Source organism: Diospyros lotus, chromosome 11, assembly GCF_014633365.1.
Source record: "Diospyros lotus cultivar Yz01 chromosome 11, ASM1463336v1, whole genome shotgun sequence".
NCBI classification, from domain to species: Eukaryota; Viridiplantae; Streptophyta; class Magnoliopsida; order Ericales; family Ebenaceae; genus Diospyros; species Diospyros lotus.
In genome coordinates this window covers 3,937,978-3,959,977 of record NC_068348.1, presented here as the reverse complement: position 1 = coordinate 3,959,977, position 22,000 = coordinate 3,937,978, and the positions used below count along the sequence as shown (strand labels likewise).

The 22,000-nt window shown below is 37.0% G+C and overlaps 1 protein-coding gene across 1 annotated transcript in view; it reads right to left on the bottom strand.

Moving 5' to 3' along the window:
- Positions 1-16,460, bottom strand: part of LOC127813239 (uncharacterized) — a 35,224-nt gene extending 18,764 nt beyond the window's left edge. Inside the window, exons 1-3 of the mRNA XM_052354112.1 lie at positions 16,132-16,460; positions 14,772-14,926; positions 12,172-12,389 (exon numbers count right to left, since the gene is read on the bottom strand). Of these exons, the coding sequence (XP_052210072.1) occupies positions 12,172-12,389; positions 14,772-14,926; positions 16,132-16,325 (567 nt within the window). The 5' untranslated portion in view covers positions 16,326-16,460. The remainder of the gene's footprint in view (positions 1-12,171; positions 12,390-14,771; positions 14,927-16,131) is intronic.
- Positions 16,461-22,000: the final 5,540 nt, after the last annotated feature.

Here is a 22,000-nt window from a genome sequence, read left to right as displayed (position 1 = left end):
TCAAATGCAACAAATATTTTTTCAAATATGTTTATAAGTAATTACAAGCGATTGTCGATTTTGTATTTTTCAATGTCCCTCTCCTTGAAGGGTGCCCAACGCTAAAAATACCTGCAAAAAACTACCCTCGGGGTTGCCCTCGAGGGCACTCCAATACTTAAGTTAGTATGGTTTCAATAACAAACATATATTAAGATGCAAATGAATAATAGGTTATTAAATGACATTAAAAAAATAAACTGATATTTAAGTATTACACAACCTCCTTGATTCCTTCAAACGGTATAAGTACCTGCAAAGAATTGCCCTCGGGATTGCTCCTGAGGGCACTCCGATGCTTAAGTTGGTATGGTTTGAAGAAAAAATAATAAAATCTAAAATACGAGAAAATAATTAACTATTAAAATACATAAAAAAAACTCAAACCAATAATTGTGGGGCGTATTCCCTTAAAGAGGAAATATCACTGTGTTGTGGATGGCCCTGCACTGTCATTATGTTCTAATTCGCTAGATTCATCGTACAAATCTATTCCTTGCTCGTCAAATTCAGTATCCAACCAATCCTTAAAGCATATACACATTTCTAGTGTCGTATGTTGCAATCTCGATCTCTTTGGGTTGAGCACCCTATCTTTGGGTTGAGCACCCTATTTCCTACAGAAAAAGCTGACTCCGATAGCACTGTGGACACTGGGGGGGGGGGGGTTAGTAGATCTCGGGCCATAGTGGCTAACACCGGATACGTGTGTTGATTTTGACACCACCATGACAAAATATCAAATGTATTAATTTGGTCATCAGAAAATGAAGATCTCCTATTTAAATAAAATTCAAATTCGTTAAACCCACTAGATGTTTGTGGACCGTTCTTTGGTTTTTTCGATTTGAGATATGTGGGTCACCCCCATTTTAAGAATCCCTTAGACTTCCTTTGTGAAGAGTGAAGAAGAATTTTCACTACTTGGTTTATTACCAAAATGGGACTCATATAAATTATACATTTCAAAAATTAAATTTCGAACTTTTGTTTTTATTTCTTGTATGTCAACTCCCATAGTCGTTTCGTAAAACTCCAAAAAATATTCAACACCTTCCCACTTTCGTGTGGGATCTAATACAATTGCCATAAGATATAATAATTGTATATTAGTCCAATATTTTCTAAAAAAAAATTCCATGGGAGCTATAAAGTGTCCATACATATTTGAATCCCTATGTTTTGCAAAACAACTAACAATAGGAAATATTTCACGAATAAAAATATGTGGTAGGATATTTACAACCAGAAAACGATTTTGTTGCACTATAAAATGTTTCTAATATATATATAATAACATCTAGTTGTTCTCAATCACTATCCATTAGTTGATATGCTTTTACCATTTTCCTATTCCAAAATAATTCAAGTTGTTGTCTATATGGTTTAGTTTTTTGTAACAATAAATAAGTTGAATTCCACCTAGTTTGAACATCTGTTGGAAATATTCTATACGGTAAGCCAAATCCATTAACAAGTTGTTTTCACTCTCGGGAACGTGATTCACTACTTCGAATTAAAGCCAAAACACCTCTTATTTTAGTTAATGCCTCATTATATATTTGTAGACTATCCTGTACACATAAATTTAAAATATAGCATGCACATCTATTGTGAAACAATTGTCCATCTAAAATTAATGGAAGTTCGCGTCTTAGTCGTTCAATGGTAGAGCCATTGTTACTAGCATTATCAAATGAGATTGTCATTATTTTATCACTAATATTGTAATTATAACTGGTCTCTCGAATTTTACTTGCAATTAAATTACCTCTATGTTGTTTTACTAATTCTATGAATGCAATTATTATTTTTTGAATTTTCCATTCTTCATCAATCTAATGTATAGTGGCGCACATATAGTGGTTATTTGTCATAACATCATACCAAATATCTAATGTTAATGACACTCTTCCATTAAATGTATTTCTCAATTGTTCTAAATATTCTAGATATAACCTCATTGCTTCATTTTTTATAGTCTTCCGTGAAAAACCCCTAGCTGCAGGTTGTTCTGCATTTTTACAATACCATTTAAACATTGCATCCTCCCCAAACAAAAAAGAAGATTCAGTTTTAATTATTAGTTTTTTTAAGATGTTCCTAAACAACATTGCAATTTTAATTAAAATTTATCAATACAGGAAAATGTTATTGAAAAATTAATCTATATTCCCTGCCAAACCCATGCTTCTCTACCATATTCCCTGCGATCAAAAGCTTTGAAAATGCTTGAGCCTATAAAAGCCTAGAAAATGTTTGTTCCTACCATCAAAAGCCTAGAAAAGCCTATAAAATTATTCCTGCCACATGCTTGAATAATTTAAAGTTATTCCTGCCATATATTGACAATTGTCACTATTAAAAAATTGGCTTTTAAATTGTCAGCATTTAAATTATGTTTCTTTAGCATTTGAAGTTTGCATTTAAAGTTAAATCTCAAGAAATTGCATTTTTTATATAATTTCTGGAGAAACTTTAAAATTATTCCTTGCTGGGCCATTTTGCAGGGCCGGTTATTCCTTGTCAGGCTAGCACACGGGCCATTTTGGTGGGCCGGGCCATGGGCCACAAATCACTAGCCCGGAACGGCCCACATTCTTTTGGCCAGGCCAAGCCGACCCATCTGCTACAGTACCGGGCTGTGAGGCAAGCCGACCCATGGCCGCCCGGCCCATTTGCCATCTCTAGTTCTAGTCAATCAGATCCTTCCAATTGCCAATCCAACCCTAGGCTAAACCCTAGATACACAACAAATTGATTTCAGAGCATCGTTCCTCAACGGTTTTCGTTGCTGATTAAGGTTCGACGGATATCAACAGTTGTTGTCCGAAGCATTGGATCCTCGAAATTGGAAGTGATTTCCAGCGAAAGGAGGCTTAAGCAATAATTAGAGTGCGTAGATCAGAAAAAGAGGCAGAGGTAACTCCTGGAGCAGTCCCTTAGCCGTCAATTTCTTTTTTCGATGCAACTTTGACTATTTCGGTAAATTGCACGTTTGTGATAGAGAAACAACTTGGAGATTTATGATTGAATCTTAGAATTGATTTCAACGTGCGAGGGGGTGAGTGTCGACTCGGATTTGAAGGAGAGGTAGGTGGATTGGCTCAGCTAAGATTCTAGTGATTTTGTTCGGAATTGAGGATGAGCAAGCCAAGCAGATCCAACTAAATTTCGATAAAATTCCGTAGCCGCGACAAAAACCGATCCACAGTAGGTGTCAACGTTAACCAGCGATTAGTGGCAAAAAGGAACAAGTCACAAGAGGCGATTCCGGAAACAACACATAATTGACGGAGCAACGGAGTCGAACCATTTCGATGGTGCAATCGGAGTTGATACATTTAGGAGTCTGTTCTAAAAGCGAGTCATAGAAGCAAAACCCAAGGCAAGAAGGTGATTGATGGCGGTTAAGCGGTTGCTTCCGATCTGATTTTTGAAAGAGTCGGCGGGGAATACCATCGTTGAATCCACAGCGATCGCGAGTAGAGTAGATCAAAGAAGGTGATCAGGAAGATTGTTCGACTTTTGGAGGCGAGTGAGGATCCGACTCTATTATTGATCTCCAACGGTGATTTACATTGGTGATTAGGTGAAGCAATTCTGGTAAATTACGAAACCGAGCCAGTGGTCATAGCCAGTGGACGATGATTCGGTGGGTCGCAGCTAGAGATGGCAAATGGGCCGGCCCACCTCACAGCCCAGCTTGGCCCGGCCCGGTACTGTAGTAGACGGGCCGAGTCGGGCCAGTGATTTGTGGCCTGCGGCCTGGCCCGGCCAGACTCGACCCACCAAAATGGCCCGTGTGCCAGCCCACCAAATGGCCCGGCAAAATGGCTTGACAAGGCCCAGCTCGGCAAGGAATAACCGGCCCTGAAAATGGCCCAACAAGGAATAATTTTAAAGTTTCTCCTGAAATTATGTAAAAAATGCAATTTCTTGAAATTTAACTTTAAATGCAAACTTCAAATGCCAAAGAAGCATAATTTAAATGCTGACAATTTAAAAGCCAATTTCTTAATAGTGACAATTGTCAGCATATGGCAGGAATAACTTTAAATTATTCAAACATGTGACACGAATAATTTCAAGCATATGGCAAGAATAATTTTCTAGGCTTTTGATGGCAGGAACAAACATTTTCTAGGCTTTTATAGGCTCAAGCATTTTCTAAGCTTTTGATGGCAGGGAATATGGCAGAGAAGCATAGGTTTGGCGGGGAATATAGATTAATTTTTAAATAATATTTTTCCGTATTGATAAATTGTAATTAAAATGGCAATGTTGTTTAGGAACTTCTCGAAAAAAACTAATAATTAAAACTGAATCTTCTTTTTTGTTTGGAGAGGATGCAATGTTTAAAAGGTATTGTAAAAATGCATTACAACCTGCAACTAGGAGTTTTTCACGAAAGACTATAAAAAATGAAGCGATGAGATTATATCTAGAATATTTAGAACAATTGAGAAATACATTTAATGCATTTAATGGAAGGGTGTTATTAACATCAGATATTTGGTATGATATTATGACAAATAACCACTATATGTGCGCTACTATACATTGGATTGATGAAGAATGGAAAATTCAAAAAATAATAATTGCATTTATAGAATTAGTAGAACAACATAGAGGTAATTTAATTGCAAGTAAAATTCGAGCGACCAGTTATAATTACAATATTAGTGATAAAATAATGACAATCTCATTTAATAATGTGAATAACAATGGCTCTACCATTGAACGACTAAGACACGAACTTCCATTAATTTTAGATGGACAATTGTTTCACAATAGATGTGCATGCCATATTTTAAACTTATGTGTACAGGATGGTCTACAAATATATAATGAGGCATTAGCTAAAATAAGGGGTGTTTTGGCTTTAATTCGAAGTAGTGAATCACGTTCCCAAGAGTGGAAACAACTTGTTAATGGATTTGGCTTACCGTATAGAATATTTCCAACAGATGTTCAAACTAGGTGGAATTCAACTTATTTATTATTACAAAAAACTAAACCATATAGACAACAACTTGAATTATTTTGGAATAAGGAAATGGTAGAAGCATATCAACTAAAGGATAGTGATTGGGAACAACTAGACATTATATATATATATATTAGAAACATTTTGATAGGTCCTGATTAATGGGACTTACCAAAGAAGGTCCAAGAGGCAGGGGTGAGGTGGTCAATTGGTTGGCTGGCATAACAGCTAGCCATCTGCGTAAGGGATAGAGTGGGGAAATTGCTAGGTTGTGTAACAACCCAACAAGTGTACGTAACAGAATGCGGCTGAGGGGGGGAGAGAGGGATATATGTAGAGGGTGAAGATATTGGTAAGGGAGGAGATTTTGGTATTAAGTTTTTGGGAGAGTTAAGGGCCTCTCGAATGCCCAATTTTCTTCTTGTAATTGGATTGAGTTGGTGAATTGAATAGAAGTTTAAGTGTTTTCTTTTCTGGTTCCTATCAATTTAGTATCAGAGTGTCATCAATCCTAATGGTGAACTTGACGGATCGAGTAGGAAAATTCGAAGGGAGGGTGAAAGGCATGCAACGGGAACTTGATGCCATGAGGGGTGTGGTTCAATCAGTGGGGAAGAAGGTAGCGAGTTTGCTGGAACAGTTCGCTTGGATGAGAACGAGGTGGGAAGAGCAGGAACGGGAGAGGAAGAACGAGGAGAGACGGGAGGAGCGAGAGAGAGAGAGAGAGAGAGAGAAAAGGGGAGCGAAATGAGGAAGACCAACCTGCGGGTTCGCCCTTGTCAAGGGAGGGAACACCGATAGCTGGAGGGAGAAGTGGCGAAGGGGGCGACTGGGTCGATGGTGTCGGAAGGCAGGAGTACCGTGGGAAACGCTTGGAAATACCCATCTTCGAGGGAGATGATCCAGATGGCTGGGTCTTTAGGGATGAGCGCTACTTCATTGTGAACTAGTTGTTCGATGCGGAGAAGCTGAAGACAGCGGCCTTATGCGTTGAAGGAGCGACTCTGTTGTGGTTCCAGTGGGAGCAACGAAGGCGACGGGTGAGGAGTTAGGGGGAGCTTAAGGCGACGGGTGAAGAGTTGGGAGTTGCAGTGAATGGGCTGGCTGACGAGGAGAAGATGGAGGGGATGCAGAAGGGAGTCGACACCATAAGAGGGGAGGATCAAGAACGAGAAAGGAAGAGCAAAGCAAAGAAGGGAGATAGTCCTTCAGAATTTACCCAGAATTCCGAGGGATCACCTAGAATCGAAATGGGCAGGGAGTTCGAGGGTGGAATTGGAGGGAATTGGCGGTCGGAAGTGCAAGGAAGAAGGCTGGAGATGCCGCTCGTTGAAGACGAAAAACTTGACGGCTGGATATTCCAAGTCGAACATTACTTTGTAGTGGCCGGGATGACTGATGAGGAGAAGTTAGATGCAGCAACATTGTGTTTGGAGGGTGTTGCATTTTCATGGTTCCAGTGGAAGCAACGAAAACCAAGAGTGAGAAGCTAGGAAGAGCTAAAGGGGCTGCTGAGGAATCGCTTAGGATCCACGCAGGAAGGCACGGTGGAGAACTCGGACGAGTTGGAGGACACGATGAAGGAGAATGAGATGGTGGAATTGTCACGGAATTCCGTGGTAGGCCTAACTCCACCACAGACGATGAAAGTAAAATTCTGTGGTGTTGGGGAGTTCACCGGCGATGCAAAAGGGCAACCGATGATCGGTCCGTTTAAAATGCCAAGGACTGCCGATCCAGAGACATCCAAGGAGAGCATCTTATCGATGAGTGGGGCGCCATCAATGGTCCAGGTTGTCTGGGAAGCTGGTTTGATTCTTAGCCTAGTTTCTAAGAGATTTCACATGGGGTGGGTTGATAATGGAGGGCGCCCCATGTATTCTCACCATCATGAGGGGGTGGGTGCCCCGTCCAAGCAGGTCATGATGGTGGAAGGGTAGCCTATTTCTAGAAGTCAAGGGCTCAATTTGTATTTTGTTGTGGAGCCCAATGGTATTGACCCAAAGATCTTAATTATTGATGGGAATTTGGGCGAACTTCATGATGAGGTTGAGAAGTGGCCAGCCATGAAACAATTGACAAAGTCAAGGGGTTGGGAAGTTGTATCAATAACCAAGGATGTAATCATTGGAATGGGAAATGTTGAAAATCAAAAACCTACTATGAATGAGTGCTATGAAGAAAGAGCAGAAAATGAGCCTCATGTCAGTTAAGAATCTAATGACCCTAATGTAGCCTAGAATGTGCCACTGCAAGCATGCATGCACAAAATTCCTCTTGCTGAAACAGAACGAGGCCATCTCTTCTCCAAAGTTAAAAAGAGATGTCATTTGATGGTTGGGGTTGCTGAGGTTGACCAGATTCTCAGCCTAGAAGGGAAACTGATTGTTCGTGACAAGGTGGAGATCATAAACGAGGCGAAGGAAAGGATTGGGGGGCTAGCATACAAGCGGTCTCTACCCCTATCGTATGTGTCAGAGGTGCTCATGCAATGGAAGGAGCTACCCCCATTGGAAGCTACTTGGGAGCCTTACCTTTTGATCCAATGGCAATTTCCATTTTTCCACCTTGAGGACAAGGTGAAAGTTGAGGGGGGGGGGGGGGGGGGGGGGGGAAGTAATGATAGGTCCTGGTTCATGGGACTTACCAAAGAGGTCCAAGAGGCAGGGGTGGGGTGGTAAATTGGCTGGCTAGCATAACAGCCAGCCATGTGCGAAAGGGATAGAGTGGGGAAATTGCTGGGTTGTGTAACAACCCAACAAGTGTGCGTAACAGAATGCAGTTGAGGAGGGGAGAGAGGGATATATGTAGAAGGTGAAGATATTGATAAGGGAGGAGATTTTGGTATTAAGTTCTTGGGAGAATTAAGAGCCTCTCGAATGCCCAGTTTTCTTCTTGTAATTGGATTGAGTTGATGAATTGAATAGAAGTTTCAGTATTTTCTTTTCTAGTTCCTATCACATTTTATAGTGCAACAAAATCATTTTCTAGTTGTAAATATCCTACCACATATTTTTATTCGTGAAATATTTCCTATTGTTAGTTGTTTTGCAGAACATAGGGATTCAAATATATATGGACACTTTATAGCCCCCATGGAAAAAAAAATTAGAAAATATTGGACTAATATACCATTATTATATCTTATGGCAGTTGTATTAGATCCCACGTGAAAGTGGGAAGGTGTTGAATATTTTTTGGAGTTTTACGAAACGACTATGGGGGTTGACACACAAGAAATAAAAACAAAAGTTCAAAATTTAATTTTTAAAATGTATAATTTATATGAGTCCCGTTTTGGTAATAAACCTAGTAGTGAAAATTCTTCTTCACAAAGGAAATCTAAGGGATTCTTAAAATGGGGGTGGTCCACATACCTTAAATCAAAAAAACCAAAGGGCGGTCCACAAACATCTAGTGGGTTTAACGAACTTAAATTCTATTTAAATAAGAGATCTTCATTTTCTGATGATCAAATTAATACATTTGATATTTTGTCATGGTGAAGTCAAAATCAACACACGTATCCGGTGTTAGCCGCCATGGCCCGAGATCTATTAACCCACCCGGTGTCCACAGTGCCATCGGAGTCGGCTTTTTTCGCAAGAAATAGGGTGCTCAACCCAAAGAGATCGAGATTGCAACATACGACACTAGAAATGTGTATATGCTTTAAGGATTGGTTGGATGTTGAATTTGACGAACAAGGGATAGATATGTACGATGAATCTAGCGAATCAAAACATAATGACAGTGCAGGGCCATCCATAACACAGTGATATTTCCTCTTAAAGGGAATACCCCCCGCAATTATTGGTTTGAGTTTTTTTATGTATTTTAATAGTTAATTATTTTCTCGTACTTTAGATTTTATTATTTTTTCTTCAAACCATACCAACTTAAGCATTGAAGTGCCCTCGAGAGCAATCCCAAGAGCAATTCTTTGCAGGTACTTATACCATTTGAAGGAATCAAGGAGGTTGGGCAACACTTAAATATCAATTTATTTTTTTAATGTCATTTAATAACCTATTATTCATTTACATCTTAATATATGTTTGTTATTGAAACCATACTGACTTAAGCATTGAAGTGCCCTCGGGGGCAACCCCGAGGGTAGTTTTTTGCAGGTATTTTTAGCATATGAAGGAGTTGGGCACCCTTCAAGGAGAGGGACATTGAAAAATACAAAATCGACAATCGCTTGTAATTACTTATAAACATGTTTTAAAAAATATTTGTTGCATTTGAGAAAAAAAAATTAAGAAAATATGTTTAAAAAATTAAAAATCAATGGCCCACGGGCCTGCCCGACCCGCCTTGGCCCATTTATTAAAGGCCACAAGCCGTGCTAGGCCCCAATTCCCATTGCCCGGCCCGGCCCAACCTCCCTCGTGGGCCAAATTCGGCCCAGCCCACCAAATGGGTGGGCTAAGCAGGAGGCGGGCTGGCTCGCCCATTTGCTATCTCTAACTAGAACCGAGAATAGAACGATTGGAGAGAGAATTTGGACAGAAATGGGGGAGAAATTAGAGAGAAATGAGGAAGAGTTACAGAAGGGAATGAAGGGGAGAATGGGGGAGAATTCTAGAGAGAGAAATGAGAATATTCAATTATCATTCAACATACTTTTCCATCCTCTCTAGTTGTGGCTTATATACCCTCACAGCATTGCACATACACCCATGTGCAGTTACAACAGTGATCATAACTGTCCATAGCTAAAACAAATATCTATAATAGAAAAAGGAAAGGAAATTATAAAATATGATAATGCATGTAAGCTAAATACTATTATATTTCCTACTCTATCCTTGGGGATCCTCGGGGTCATGACAGTCCACCAAACATGTCATACACTGGCAACCTTCTACAAATGACTCTCATGCACTAGTAAACAAGTCGTGTGTGAGCGCTTGCCTCCAGCAACCTGTTTCCCCCCAGGAGTGTTGCCAGAGGCAGGCAAACCACCTCAACAACTCTTCTGTAATATCTTGCAATTTCTTTTTGTTTCTCAATGTCTTTTTTATGGCTTTTTGCTATTCACTATTTGTGCAAGGGCTGCTCTGGCTCCTAATTCTATAATATTCTGTAATATCATGGCAGTAAATGGCCCTTTTTGCTGCTCCTAAAACATCAGTAAAGTATTAATTTTTATTAAAAACAAGATATGTAATTTGGTTAGCATAAATTTAATGTGGATCCAAGTAAATATTCAAAATGTACTATGACCCTAAATAGCATACTGGCTAATCCTACCGCCACATACCACCTATTATGCTAACTTATTTACTCTGTACCGCAATCTTAGCAACTATGGTGTTGACCACTAAGCTGTGAAATACTTTCTTTATTTAGTCTTATGTTGCAATTTTTCATTACATTTGAATCAAATATCAGTCTATATAAGATGTACAAGAGATTATATTTGCCATGCCCCCATCATATCAGATCATTCATATTTTAAAATTTCCACGATGTCAGGGCATGACATTGTATCTGTGCTTCTTGGCAAATATAATAGGAGCAAACAACAAGACAATTCTTTCAATCCTACACAAATAAATTTATAAATCAAATAAATATAATTTTTTAAGCACATATATCAAACTAGAGATTTAATCAATATTGAAGCACAATTATAGAGAACACAAAAGAAAAAAGACCCAAACTCACCATCATCTTTGTAATGATGATAGTGAGCTAAAGAAGCTGAACATATTGTGATCAAGCACTCTTCTGATGTATTTGTTTAGCTCAATTTGGTAACTCACTTAGGAGTTAGCATCTTATGAGCCGCTTGCCAATTTGGTGATTGTTTGTAAGTAGCTTATAATCTACATCACTACTTTTCCATGTTATATCCAAGACAAATGCTGAATAGATGTTTAAATGTAAGTTTTGTGTCCTTAGCATGCTAACAGATGACCAATACTGGTTATCTTTTATCATGGTGTTTGTCTGTTTGCACATCTTTTGGGTACTTCAATCTGTTACTGCTCGCCTAAGTTATTTATATATATTGCAGTGTAATACTCATTCTTGGACGTCTTAGAAGAATTGAAGTTTCAAACTGGCATTCCTATTCCAGTCATGTTTTGCAACATTTTAAAGCTTGGATAGAACCCCAAAGCAAGTGGATTTCAAGCTGTAGTTGTTGGATTTTGTAGAGATTAGTTCAACACATGATTTCGCATATTTTCCAATCATGATCCATGTCTCGTTTCAGTCCCTTTTTTGTTCTTGTTATTGAAACCACCAGCCAACTAAATCAACTAGTGATAGGCATTCATGAATCTTCTTATGAGAGTGGCCAACTAAAATTTTCTTGACAAGTTTGAACCAAATCAAATGTTTTTAACCATCACATCTACTGGTTCTCAGACACAGAAAAAGGAGGTGCCAAAGCAATTAATAGAAAAGGATGATATAAAATGCAGTCAAACAATTATGTACGCCTATCACATAATTGCACTACAAAAAGAGATGACTTCATGTCTAGAATTCTAGATGTCCATCACGCTCCATTCTTTTTAAAAGGATAGCTTTTTTTATTATTATTATTTCTGAACCCTGCACATCCCATTTGGAGGCAGGTGCATCCCATACAAAGTGTTGGCTTTGATCCCATTTTTAGGGCCATGAACTCCACACAATTGATTCAATCCAATTAACAAAGGTCAAACAAAATTGAATCATCATCATCAGTTGCACTTTATCATAACCGAGCTAGGGTTGTGGCACAGCATTAATAATTTCAATTAACTTTGAAAAGTAACATTAATGATAAAAATACATGCAAACAAACAATGTGGCAAAATTTTACACCAGATGCCATTCCTAGTGCAACACAATGACCTGATTAGTGATTATCACTTAATTGTATAAGTGATGAAATTTTGATCAATTGTTGGCCGCTTGAAGCCTAACAGCCAGAACATCAGGCAATGAGTATTCTCCCCCATTAACGGTGAATATTATAAAATATGTAACAACGATCCACATAGTGGGATAAATTCTTGGGTAATGAATGAAAATGAAAAATGTAACGAGGCTCAATGTAGCAACCAGCTAAAAGAATCACGAGAAAATGGGTTTAAACCTGGAAACCTGTTAAAAGCATTACGTTACTGAAATTATACCTGAAGAGAACATAATGCCTGATCAGTGACAGGCAGACCTCCCAAGTCTAATTCAGACAAGTTCGAGAGTGAAGAGAGAAGTGAAACTCCTTGAGCAGTCACACCTGTTTTTGATATGTGTAATTTTTCCAAAGTTGGAATCGATGAGAGATGCCTAATGCCTGCATCAGTAACCTTGGAACACCTAGAAAGATATATCTCCTTTAAACTAGTCATGCCTGAAACCATAAAGAAAAACTAACACATGTAAGAAATCATTTAGAACTCCTTACAACAACATATCAAACCTCAATCCCAAGACTTCTAATGCATATCATGCCCAAGAGTTTTCCACCAAGTTTTTCTTATTCTTCCTTATGCTAAAAAAAGTTTCAGAATACGTAGGCAGCAATTTGACATGGCTTTGACTTGCTTGAGAAGTACTAAAGTTAATTTTAACAATGAAAATGACCCTGTTTCATTGGGTTGCATTAGTTTATCACATGAATGCCATATCTTGTTTACAATATGTCTTAAGACACTTTTCCTTTTTTAGCCCATTGAATTTGCAATGACAAAATTGCTCATCTTCTCGTGAGAGACTGTATAGCTCTCTCTCCCTCTCCTTCCCTCTCAGCATAGATAAATGGGAGACAAGATGATATTGCTGCATGACTACAATTGTAATGGTTTAGTGTGATGCCCATTAAATATAAGATACATGACGAGCAATTAAGATGGTTTAGACATTGAGAAAAAGAATAGTGACACACTTATGAGGTGAGTGAATGAAATGGAATAAGTTTGTATCACAAGAGGTAAGAAAAGATCAAAGAAAACTTAGTAGAAACTTTTACGCATTACATGAGATATAATGACCTTATAGAAGATATGGCCATAGATAGAGATATTAGAGAGCTAGAATTCATATAGCCTACCCCCACCTAGTGAGATCAATAGTTGTGATATTCTTCATGTTGATCAACGTGTAATGGTTGCACTCTTGGAAGGATAGGGATCAAAGTAAGGATTAGTTCAATTAAGAATGGTAAATGTGATTAAGACAACAACTAATAGTGATAAACAAACAATCTTGGCCAAAAAGTATGGTGGGCCTTTGCTCTAACATGGCAAAGGGTGGCTTTCAGATGGCGGAACAACAAAGAAACTTGCAGAAGATTAAACAAGAAGAGAAGAAATTAGGGAAAGAAGGAGAAGAAGAGGAAGAAGAGAAGGAGAAACATGTAGAGAGGAAGAAAGAAAGGAGAGGGCTTTCAGCAAAAGAAGAAGCAATAATTTTATGCAATTAATCAGTCAAAAACATACTTTTGAATTGCACTAATAAGCCAAGTGTATAGGGTTGATAAAACTCCTAAAATGCTTCTAAAACTACTCTTACCTAATACAGTAACCTAGTACTACTAAAATTTTATTACATAATCCACTAACAGCATGTTTGGTATGCAGATTAAATAGTGATGGGATAAATTTAAACATGTGATAAAATAGTGATGGGACTAAATAATCCTATCCTATGTTTGGTATCCGAAATTTAAGAATACCAAAAATTTAATCCCACAGAAGTTGGATAATATAGTACCTAAGGGGTCTTGGTATAAATTTATCCCATTTATGTGGGATAAATTAAGATTTGGCTTATAACAACCCATTTGAGATGCCAAACATGGTTATACCCAGCTAGATGGTATTACCATTTTCTTATTTGCATAGCAAAAGGGCATAAAAGTCCTATCACTCTGATGACAAAAAAAAACTGGTATCTTTATTTGTTTTGGTTCCTATCACTCTGATAATAAAGCATCTGTAGTAGATTAGTAGTTTTGTTGAGGTGCAGTCCAGGAGCAAAGATTATAATATGTGGGACAAAATTTCCCTCCCTCCCTCACTCATACATGCATAGAAACATGCAAGGGCCCAGAGGAAACAGTATTTGGTAGTAATGGCAACAGCCAACTAGCAGTCTTGAACTCAACCGCCTGTGACAAGAAAAGGGAAAAAAGAGCATTTACAGAATCCAAGATGAATTGAATTTTGAAAAGTGGAGAGGATTTAAAGTTAAGAGTATGAATAAAACGTAATTCTTTAAAATTCTATGCATGTAGTTTAGAGAATTCAACTCAAATAAAGAACTTTATTTTCCTTTTTTTTTTTACCGTTCAAGGGTATGGTGTTTCATATGCCATATTCTGGGGTGTATGTCAGTTATCCCATAGCAAATTACAAAATCAGCCACCTATGTCTGGAAAGAATCTAGTTTGATCTGAAAAAAATAGGCCCCCAAAAAGCAATCAAGTCACTGACTTAACCCCTTGTTCACTACTCAAGATCTTCCATTAGATGGCTCGCTCATGAACAATCTCACAAACACAAATTAATAATTCAATTTTTATTGTAATTGACTGAACACCAGGAAATGAGGTTAACGTGCTTACAATCACTAGGTCACTCATTAACTAACAAAAAAGTATGCTACACCTTTTGTTCGTTAATTGAGACTGAAAAATTGGATCTCATGTAAAAAAATGAGGAAAACAGAATAGGGGAATGGTAAATTATCTAATCTGTGAAGCTTGTGTGGTAAGGTAAAGAAATGTCCATACCTGTAACAGCCCAAAGGGCAGAACTAGTAATTCTATAGCAACCAGCAACATTCAGTGAACTCAAATACTGAAATCCACCCAAGTATGTCATCCATTCCACATCCACAGAGTTCTCACCTCTCAGATCAACCACCTCTATGCTATACTTGAAGACTCTACAGAAATAAATATGGGATAGTTTAAAAGTATAAAAAGACAAGGTAGCACATCATAGAAAGAAAGTAGAGTTCATCATCCTGGATATAAGAGGGCACAATTTTGCTCACAATAACTCTGCAAAGATTTCTAAGTGTACTGCATACTAGTAGCACCATGTTTCAGAAAAAAAATAGTAATCATGTCTCCCAAGACTACATAGAAAGAAATGTAAAAGCTTCAGCAAAAGATTAAAAACACTAGGCATTTAAAACCAAGACCTAGTGTTTCAGTCTGTTGTTACATATGCTAGTCAGCAAAACAAAGTTATAAAAGAAGTACAACCTTACAAGCATGAATTTCATCCAGGTATTGGCCAAATTCAGATCAAATTACAGTTTCTGCAATCCTCAAACCTAGTTTGACATTCCAAATAAAACTCATAACTTAACAAAGTACAACTGTACAAGCATGGTCTTCAGATAGTGAAAAGAAAAACACACATATTCCAGATCCTGAAAATATCACACCTAGTATTCATACAACATGTAAAAATAGAACAAAAAAGAACTGTTAAGATACAAAAATAAATATATTTATAGAATTCGGCCGTTACTTCATATATGTATATACTATATAGGCATATATACGCGTGCAAACTTCAAAGATTTTATAATCAGGATGCTACAGATTATCTGTTAATTCAAAGTTATGTGCAAATTCCTGCAAATGTGAGCCTCAATTTTCAGATCACAGCACAAGAACACGAGTATTATCATGATGCATCAAATTCTTTCTTAATATCCAAAATTATGTATATCAAACTAAAAAAGTTACAATTCATGCAAATTTCAACCTCAATTTTCAGTCACAGAGAAACAAAGTCGAGCAACTAACGCTTGTAAACAGGATACCGTAGTTGAAATACAAAATTACGTTTAACGAACTAAAATTGTTACAATTCATGCATTGAACTTCAATTTTCAGATGACAGAATAAGGAAATCTGACGCTTCTATGAAACGGGATACAGCAAATTCAAGGTAAAAATCGGAGATTGTTTGACGAAGTAAAATGGTTAAAGTTAGATCAGACGATACGGAAATCAGAGCCACCGCGAATTCGAGAGAAGAAATTGCAAGAATATCATATAGATATATTGTTTGGAAATGAATAGAAATGGTCAAGCGAAAAGATGAGAAACGTAAAAACGTAAGGTGACGTACTCAAGGAGGGAGGGATAGAGGAGGCCGCGACAGAGGAGGCGGTGGAAGAGAGCGCCGGCGATCTGAGGAGGCAAACGTTCGAGAGTGCGACGCTGTCTCCGCCACGATTCGACGGCGTCTCTGCTCTGCGACGCCGCTTCAATGCATAGATGAACCAAGCTTCTCTTCTCTTCGCTCTCTTCCTCACTCTCCATTCTCTGCAAATTAGTTGCTCTGGCGACAACGATGACCTGTGAGAGGGGTTGGGCGAATGCTCGGAGTCCTTGGGCTCAGAACGTTGAAGATCGATTTGGAAGTTTGGGCATCAAATTGAGCGCATCAAGGAGTGCACTCATTTTATACTTTCGAGGCCGCGTCTGGGAAGAGAAAATATGGGGAAAAACCGAAAATAGGATAATTTTATGGGCTAATTAAAAAATATTTATCTAAATTCCTAATTTTAAATAAATTTTATATTTTTAATATTAACCTCTTATTTTTATTTAATTTCAAATATGAATTATTGTCTGTGCCGTCGGATGTTGTTATCAAAATATAAAATGATCTGTATTGAATAAATGATGATGTGACAAAAATTTTGTATTAAATTTAATTTTTTGTTATTCAATTTGATGGATCTTAATATCTGAAAGTAATACGCGAACAAAATGAGAGAATAATGGCCATACATTGGGGAGAGCAATAGTTTGTTTTACTCTAATTAATGGTTGATTTTTTTTCTTATATAAGTTGAATTTGGTTAATTTTTTAATAATTCAATTTTTTTGGTCAGAACAATCCAACTAACCGAAATTTAAAAAAAGTCATTTTTTTTGCATTTCTACTTGTTAATTTAGGTATAAAATGACATCGGTCTATCGATTAATTTGATTTTCTTTGATTTTGTTGTGTTTATTCAATTTAATCGGTTCAACTCGATTTATACGATTTGGCTTTGATTTTTTCAATTATCAGTTAATTTAATTTTTTGATTTAATTGGTTAGTTCAATTCAATTTTGTTTCCTAATTTAATTTAGTAGATTAATGAATTTTAATCGATTCGATAACAGAACCAATCATTTACATATTCATAGTCGAATTAATCTATTTTGCTCAAAAGATTGACATATGAGATTATTGAAGGGGGTAAAAAAATCAAAATGTCCTCGCTCACTTTGCAATTTTGCAAAATGTGTCACTACTCACTGCTTTCTACTCTCATTTCTCATGGTCGTCTATGCAATTGTCTCCTCGGCGCTGTCACCTCACTATCATCGTCTCACCGACTGCCACTATATCATTCTCCACTGAGGATGCAATGATAGTTGACGAGACGAAGATAATGACGAGGTGGCAATTGCATTAACGGCCATGAAAAGAGAGAGGAGATAGTAACTAGCAGTGGCATATTTTGTAAATTTATAAAATAGACAATAATATTTTGATCTTTTTACCGCCTTTCGATAACCCTGTTTGTTTATCTCTCGGACAAAATAGTAGTGCCCCTGCTAGTTATTGAGGCAAAAAGGCCATGCTACCAAAGGACATGACCCTCTAAGACCCTCACTGACTTTGATGAGACCTCTAATCAAGTGTTTAAGTTGACTCATAATTAAGAAACTAATTAATTATTTCTATAAATGGAGATCATGATCAAGATATTGCATTCCAATCAAAGGGATAAGTCAAATCACATTTCCAAGCCTAATCTCAATCAAGACTTAGAATAAGTAAGGAATCTCAACAAGTTTCAAACCCTCAATCCATAACTACTCGCCCGTGTGGTGTATTAGTAATAAGTTACTATAATTAAAAGCATAATATTCTGTCCACTTTAATCCCCGCCTATGTAGGGCCTCCTATCTTCCATTCTCTTTCATTTGTTTGCCTTTGTCTTCTGCTGGGTTGACTTGAATTTGAGTGGCGGCCAAGACACCTAATTAAAGCAGATGCCAAGTAATTTGGAGTGGTGGCAAAGTTTAAGAATGCTATAAATATAACATTTATAATCCTTTCGAGGGTCTCAAGAGGGATAATTAAAAATAAAATATGTGTTCAATAATTATTTTTTAGAGATTTAGAGATGTGAAAGAATAATCTTCCAATTTATGTGAGAGGGGTATATAGGAAATTATGGGTTTGAGTTTGTGGTAAAATTAAGAAAAATTATAATTTTTTTAGTATTATAAATTTTTTACTCTGAACAAGATAAAAGAGTATTAAGATAAGATCAGAATGTGTTTTCTGAATCAAAATACTGAATGGTCAAAATAAACCATTGAAGCATTCAAAAATTTTTATTAGATTGCTTGTTAAATTTTTTAAAATCCATTGAAAATTGTATTTTTTTCTTTTCATATGTTTATTAAATGTATATGATAAGTGTCGAAATAAGATATTTTTTATCAAAATATTCCTATTACTAAATTCATTCAAAAATGTATGTTAATATTAACAATAAAATTATGATTAAAATGGTATTTTATTATTAATGTGAATTGTCAAAAAATAAAAATTAAATTTAAAAATAATGTTTTATTTTTTAAATTCATGTTCAAAAATAGATTTTAAAAAGATTTAAAAAAGTAGAAATAAAATATAAAATAATAAAATATAAAATAAAAATAAAAACATACCAGTGGACGAAGGAAGATCGAAGAAGAAGATTACAAGAAGAACTAAAAAGTTGAAGATCGAATGAAGGTGTAACGCTCCGCTTCCACTTATGGGTGTCACTCGTGAGCAATCAACTGAATTGCTCACATGCCTCGACATTCGTGAAAGGGCATATTATGTTTCAACACGAAATGTCTTAGGTAGAAACTAGGTTTCGTCATTCCCTTCCCTTAACCCCAAAATCGACTAGAAAATTCGGGTTTTAGAAATTCCACACACGACTAAATAATTCCCATTTAAGATGCCCAAAATTCCATTCTTTATGATATTTCTTCTTCTTTCCCAAGAATTTCACCAAGCTCAATATAATTCAAAATTCCAAACAACCCATTGATTTTCTCAATTTCGAGAAAAAAACTCATAATTTTAATTTTTCAAAAATTCGGCATTTATTTCCAAAAATGCCTGAAAAATTTCTTTATTTTAAAAATTTCTCCAGGGCCCAAAATTAATCCATAAATGCTCCAAAAATCCCAAATTTTAAAAAAATTGGCCAGCGGGGTCTGTTGGAGCACCTGGGGCCCGCACGAGGCCCAACGAGGTGCTGGCAATGCGGACTGGCCTCGAGCCATGCACAGCTGCCTCACGCGGTTGCACACTCGTGCTCCCCCGCGCACGCGTTGGGCCTTGTTGTTGCCTACTGTGGCCCCGGCTGCTATTACCAGCCCTTCCTATTTTTTTTTTTTTTCCTTTTCCGGCTTCTTAGCCCGAAATTTTTCAAGAAATTAAATACCCCAATGAATATAAAAATATTCAACATTTCCTCAATTTTCCAACACCAAAATAAATATCACACATACAACCAAAATTTTATTCTCATTTCACAAATGAGGCTTACACAACCCTCTTGATGCTTACGTAACAAACATCCAAAATAAAATACACCCATGGCCTTAATCTTTAACAAGCCATTACAAAAAAAAAATAAATTACAATACATGCTTTAGGCTTCACAAGCCAAAGACTAACAAAAATCCATCATAAAGTTCCCAAACTTGCAACACCCATTTTCTCTTAGCATATGAACAACCTACAAGCTGAGGATGAAATCTCATGAGCTATAAAGCTCAGTAAGGGTGCAATGCATGTAAATATGAGTTTAAACATAATTATGTATGCTAAATGTATGCAAATGAAGTTAGGTCCTTTCATCTTCACAACCCACCAAGGTTTGAGGCATCAACCTACCCCTCCCACAACACTAGTCCTCCATATGGCCATAGATTCACTAGATTCACATCATGCAAGTGTTAACCACTACATGCAAATGCTACATAAAAATTTTATAAAACATATTTACCAACTTGCAAGGCCACCTCCACATGGGGTCATTCCTTACCTCTTAATGCTTAATGTTTCACCAATGACTTCTTCTCCATAACAACCTTGAAATAAAAATTTAAAAAGACTAGGCCACCATCAAAAGAAATAAAAAGAACTTATATACTACCATAAGGAAGAATACTTACATTTCTTCATTTTCTTCTTTCCTTTCCTTTTCTTCTCTTTTCCTTTCTTTCTTCTCCCATTTCCTTCTCTCCATTTGCAAACCTTAACATTGGAAGGCTTCTTCCATTTTCCTTTTATATCTAATAGTCTCAAGATTAAATCTTATCCTTTGAATTTACTTTAGGAGAACAAATCTCATCAACACAAACAAACACAATCCATGCCAGTTGATCTCTTTAAATCCCAACCCTTGGATCACTTTGCCTTTTCCAAGGCTTAATCTCAACCACTCAAAGAAAGCACAACCCATGTGCCTATCCAAGATTTAATCTCCTCTATGGATTTATTTTGGAGAATAAATCTCTACCATCCATCTCATCTCTTTATAAATATCTCCACCTATTTGGCAATCCATGCCAACTTTCAAGAATCAACCATGACCCTTGGATTAAATCATATTCCAAGACCAAATCTCCACCATTGGATCTTCTTAAATTTTCTATTTTTTTCTTATTTATTTTAATGAGACTATTTTCAACTCGTCACATGAGAGACATAATTCAATTCTTTTCCATTTAAATAAATCCCCAATTTTCAAAGCATTAATGAGACACAATTTATCATTTTCATTTGGAATTTATTTATTTTAACACTATCATTACATGAATGACTAATTTCCATTAACATTTAGATTTATTTAATGGCTTAATACATAATTTAGCCCCTGAACTAATAAAAAAAATGGCTTTAAGGATATCAACTAAATTGTGCTCATTGTTCATCCCTGAACAAAATAATTTATACACTTTTAATCCCTGACTTAACCGACGTTAACTAAGATGTTAACTTTGTCACATCACACTGCCATGTCACCTACACGTCATTCTTCAGTTACTGCCACGTCACCACGGCTTAATGCACTTTTTAGTCCTTGAACTAATAAAAAAAAATGACTTTAAGGATATCAACTAAATTGTGCTCACTATTCATCTTAGACAAAAACTTTTTATACACTTTTAGGTCCTAACTTAACCGACGTTAACTGAGACATTAATTTTGGCTCATCACGCTACCACGTCACTCATAATATCCACATCTATTATCCATATTTTTATATATATAAAAAAATGTCTCCACAATTGGGCTCCCCGACCACGGCCATGGGGAGGCTGGGTTCCTCGACCTAGCCGTGGCTAGGACCAGGAACCTAATGGTCAGGCGACTGGCCGCCATGGCCGTCAGCTATTGGGGGTCAGGGAACCCTAGAACCTTGGTCTCTAACCCTTAGCCGTTCCCTGATTGCTGGGTTTAGGGTCCTCGACCCCTAGTCGTTCCAAAGCGACCAGTAATGACTGAATTGATGACAGGTGCAGAGGCAAGAGTGGTCCAAAATGAGGAGAGAGGGAGAAGGGGGGAAAATGGCTCCCCATGACCGCCGGTAGCCATGGCTGGGTGTGTGTTGAAGTTGTTTTTTTTTTTTTTAATAAAAATATGGATAGCAGACGTGAATATTATGAGTGATGTGGCAGCGTGACGAGGCAAAATTAACGTCTCAGTTAACGTCGGTTAAGTTAGGGACTAAAAGTGTATAAAATTATTTTGTTCAGGGATGAATAGTGAGCACAATTTAGTTGAAATCATTAAAGCCATTTTCTTTATTAGTTTAGGGACTAAAAAATACATTAAGCCGTGGTGACGTGGCAGTGTTGAGGAGTGACGTGTTGATGACGTGGCAGCGTGACGAGGCAAAGTTAACGTCTCAAT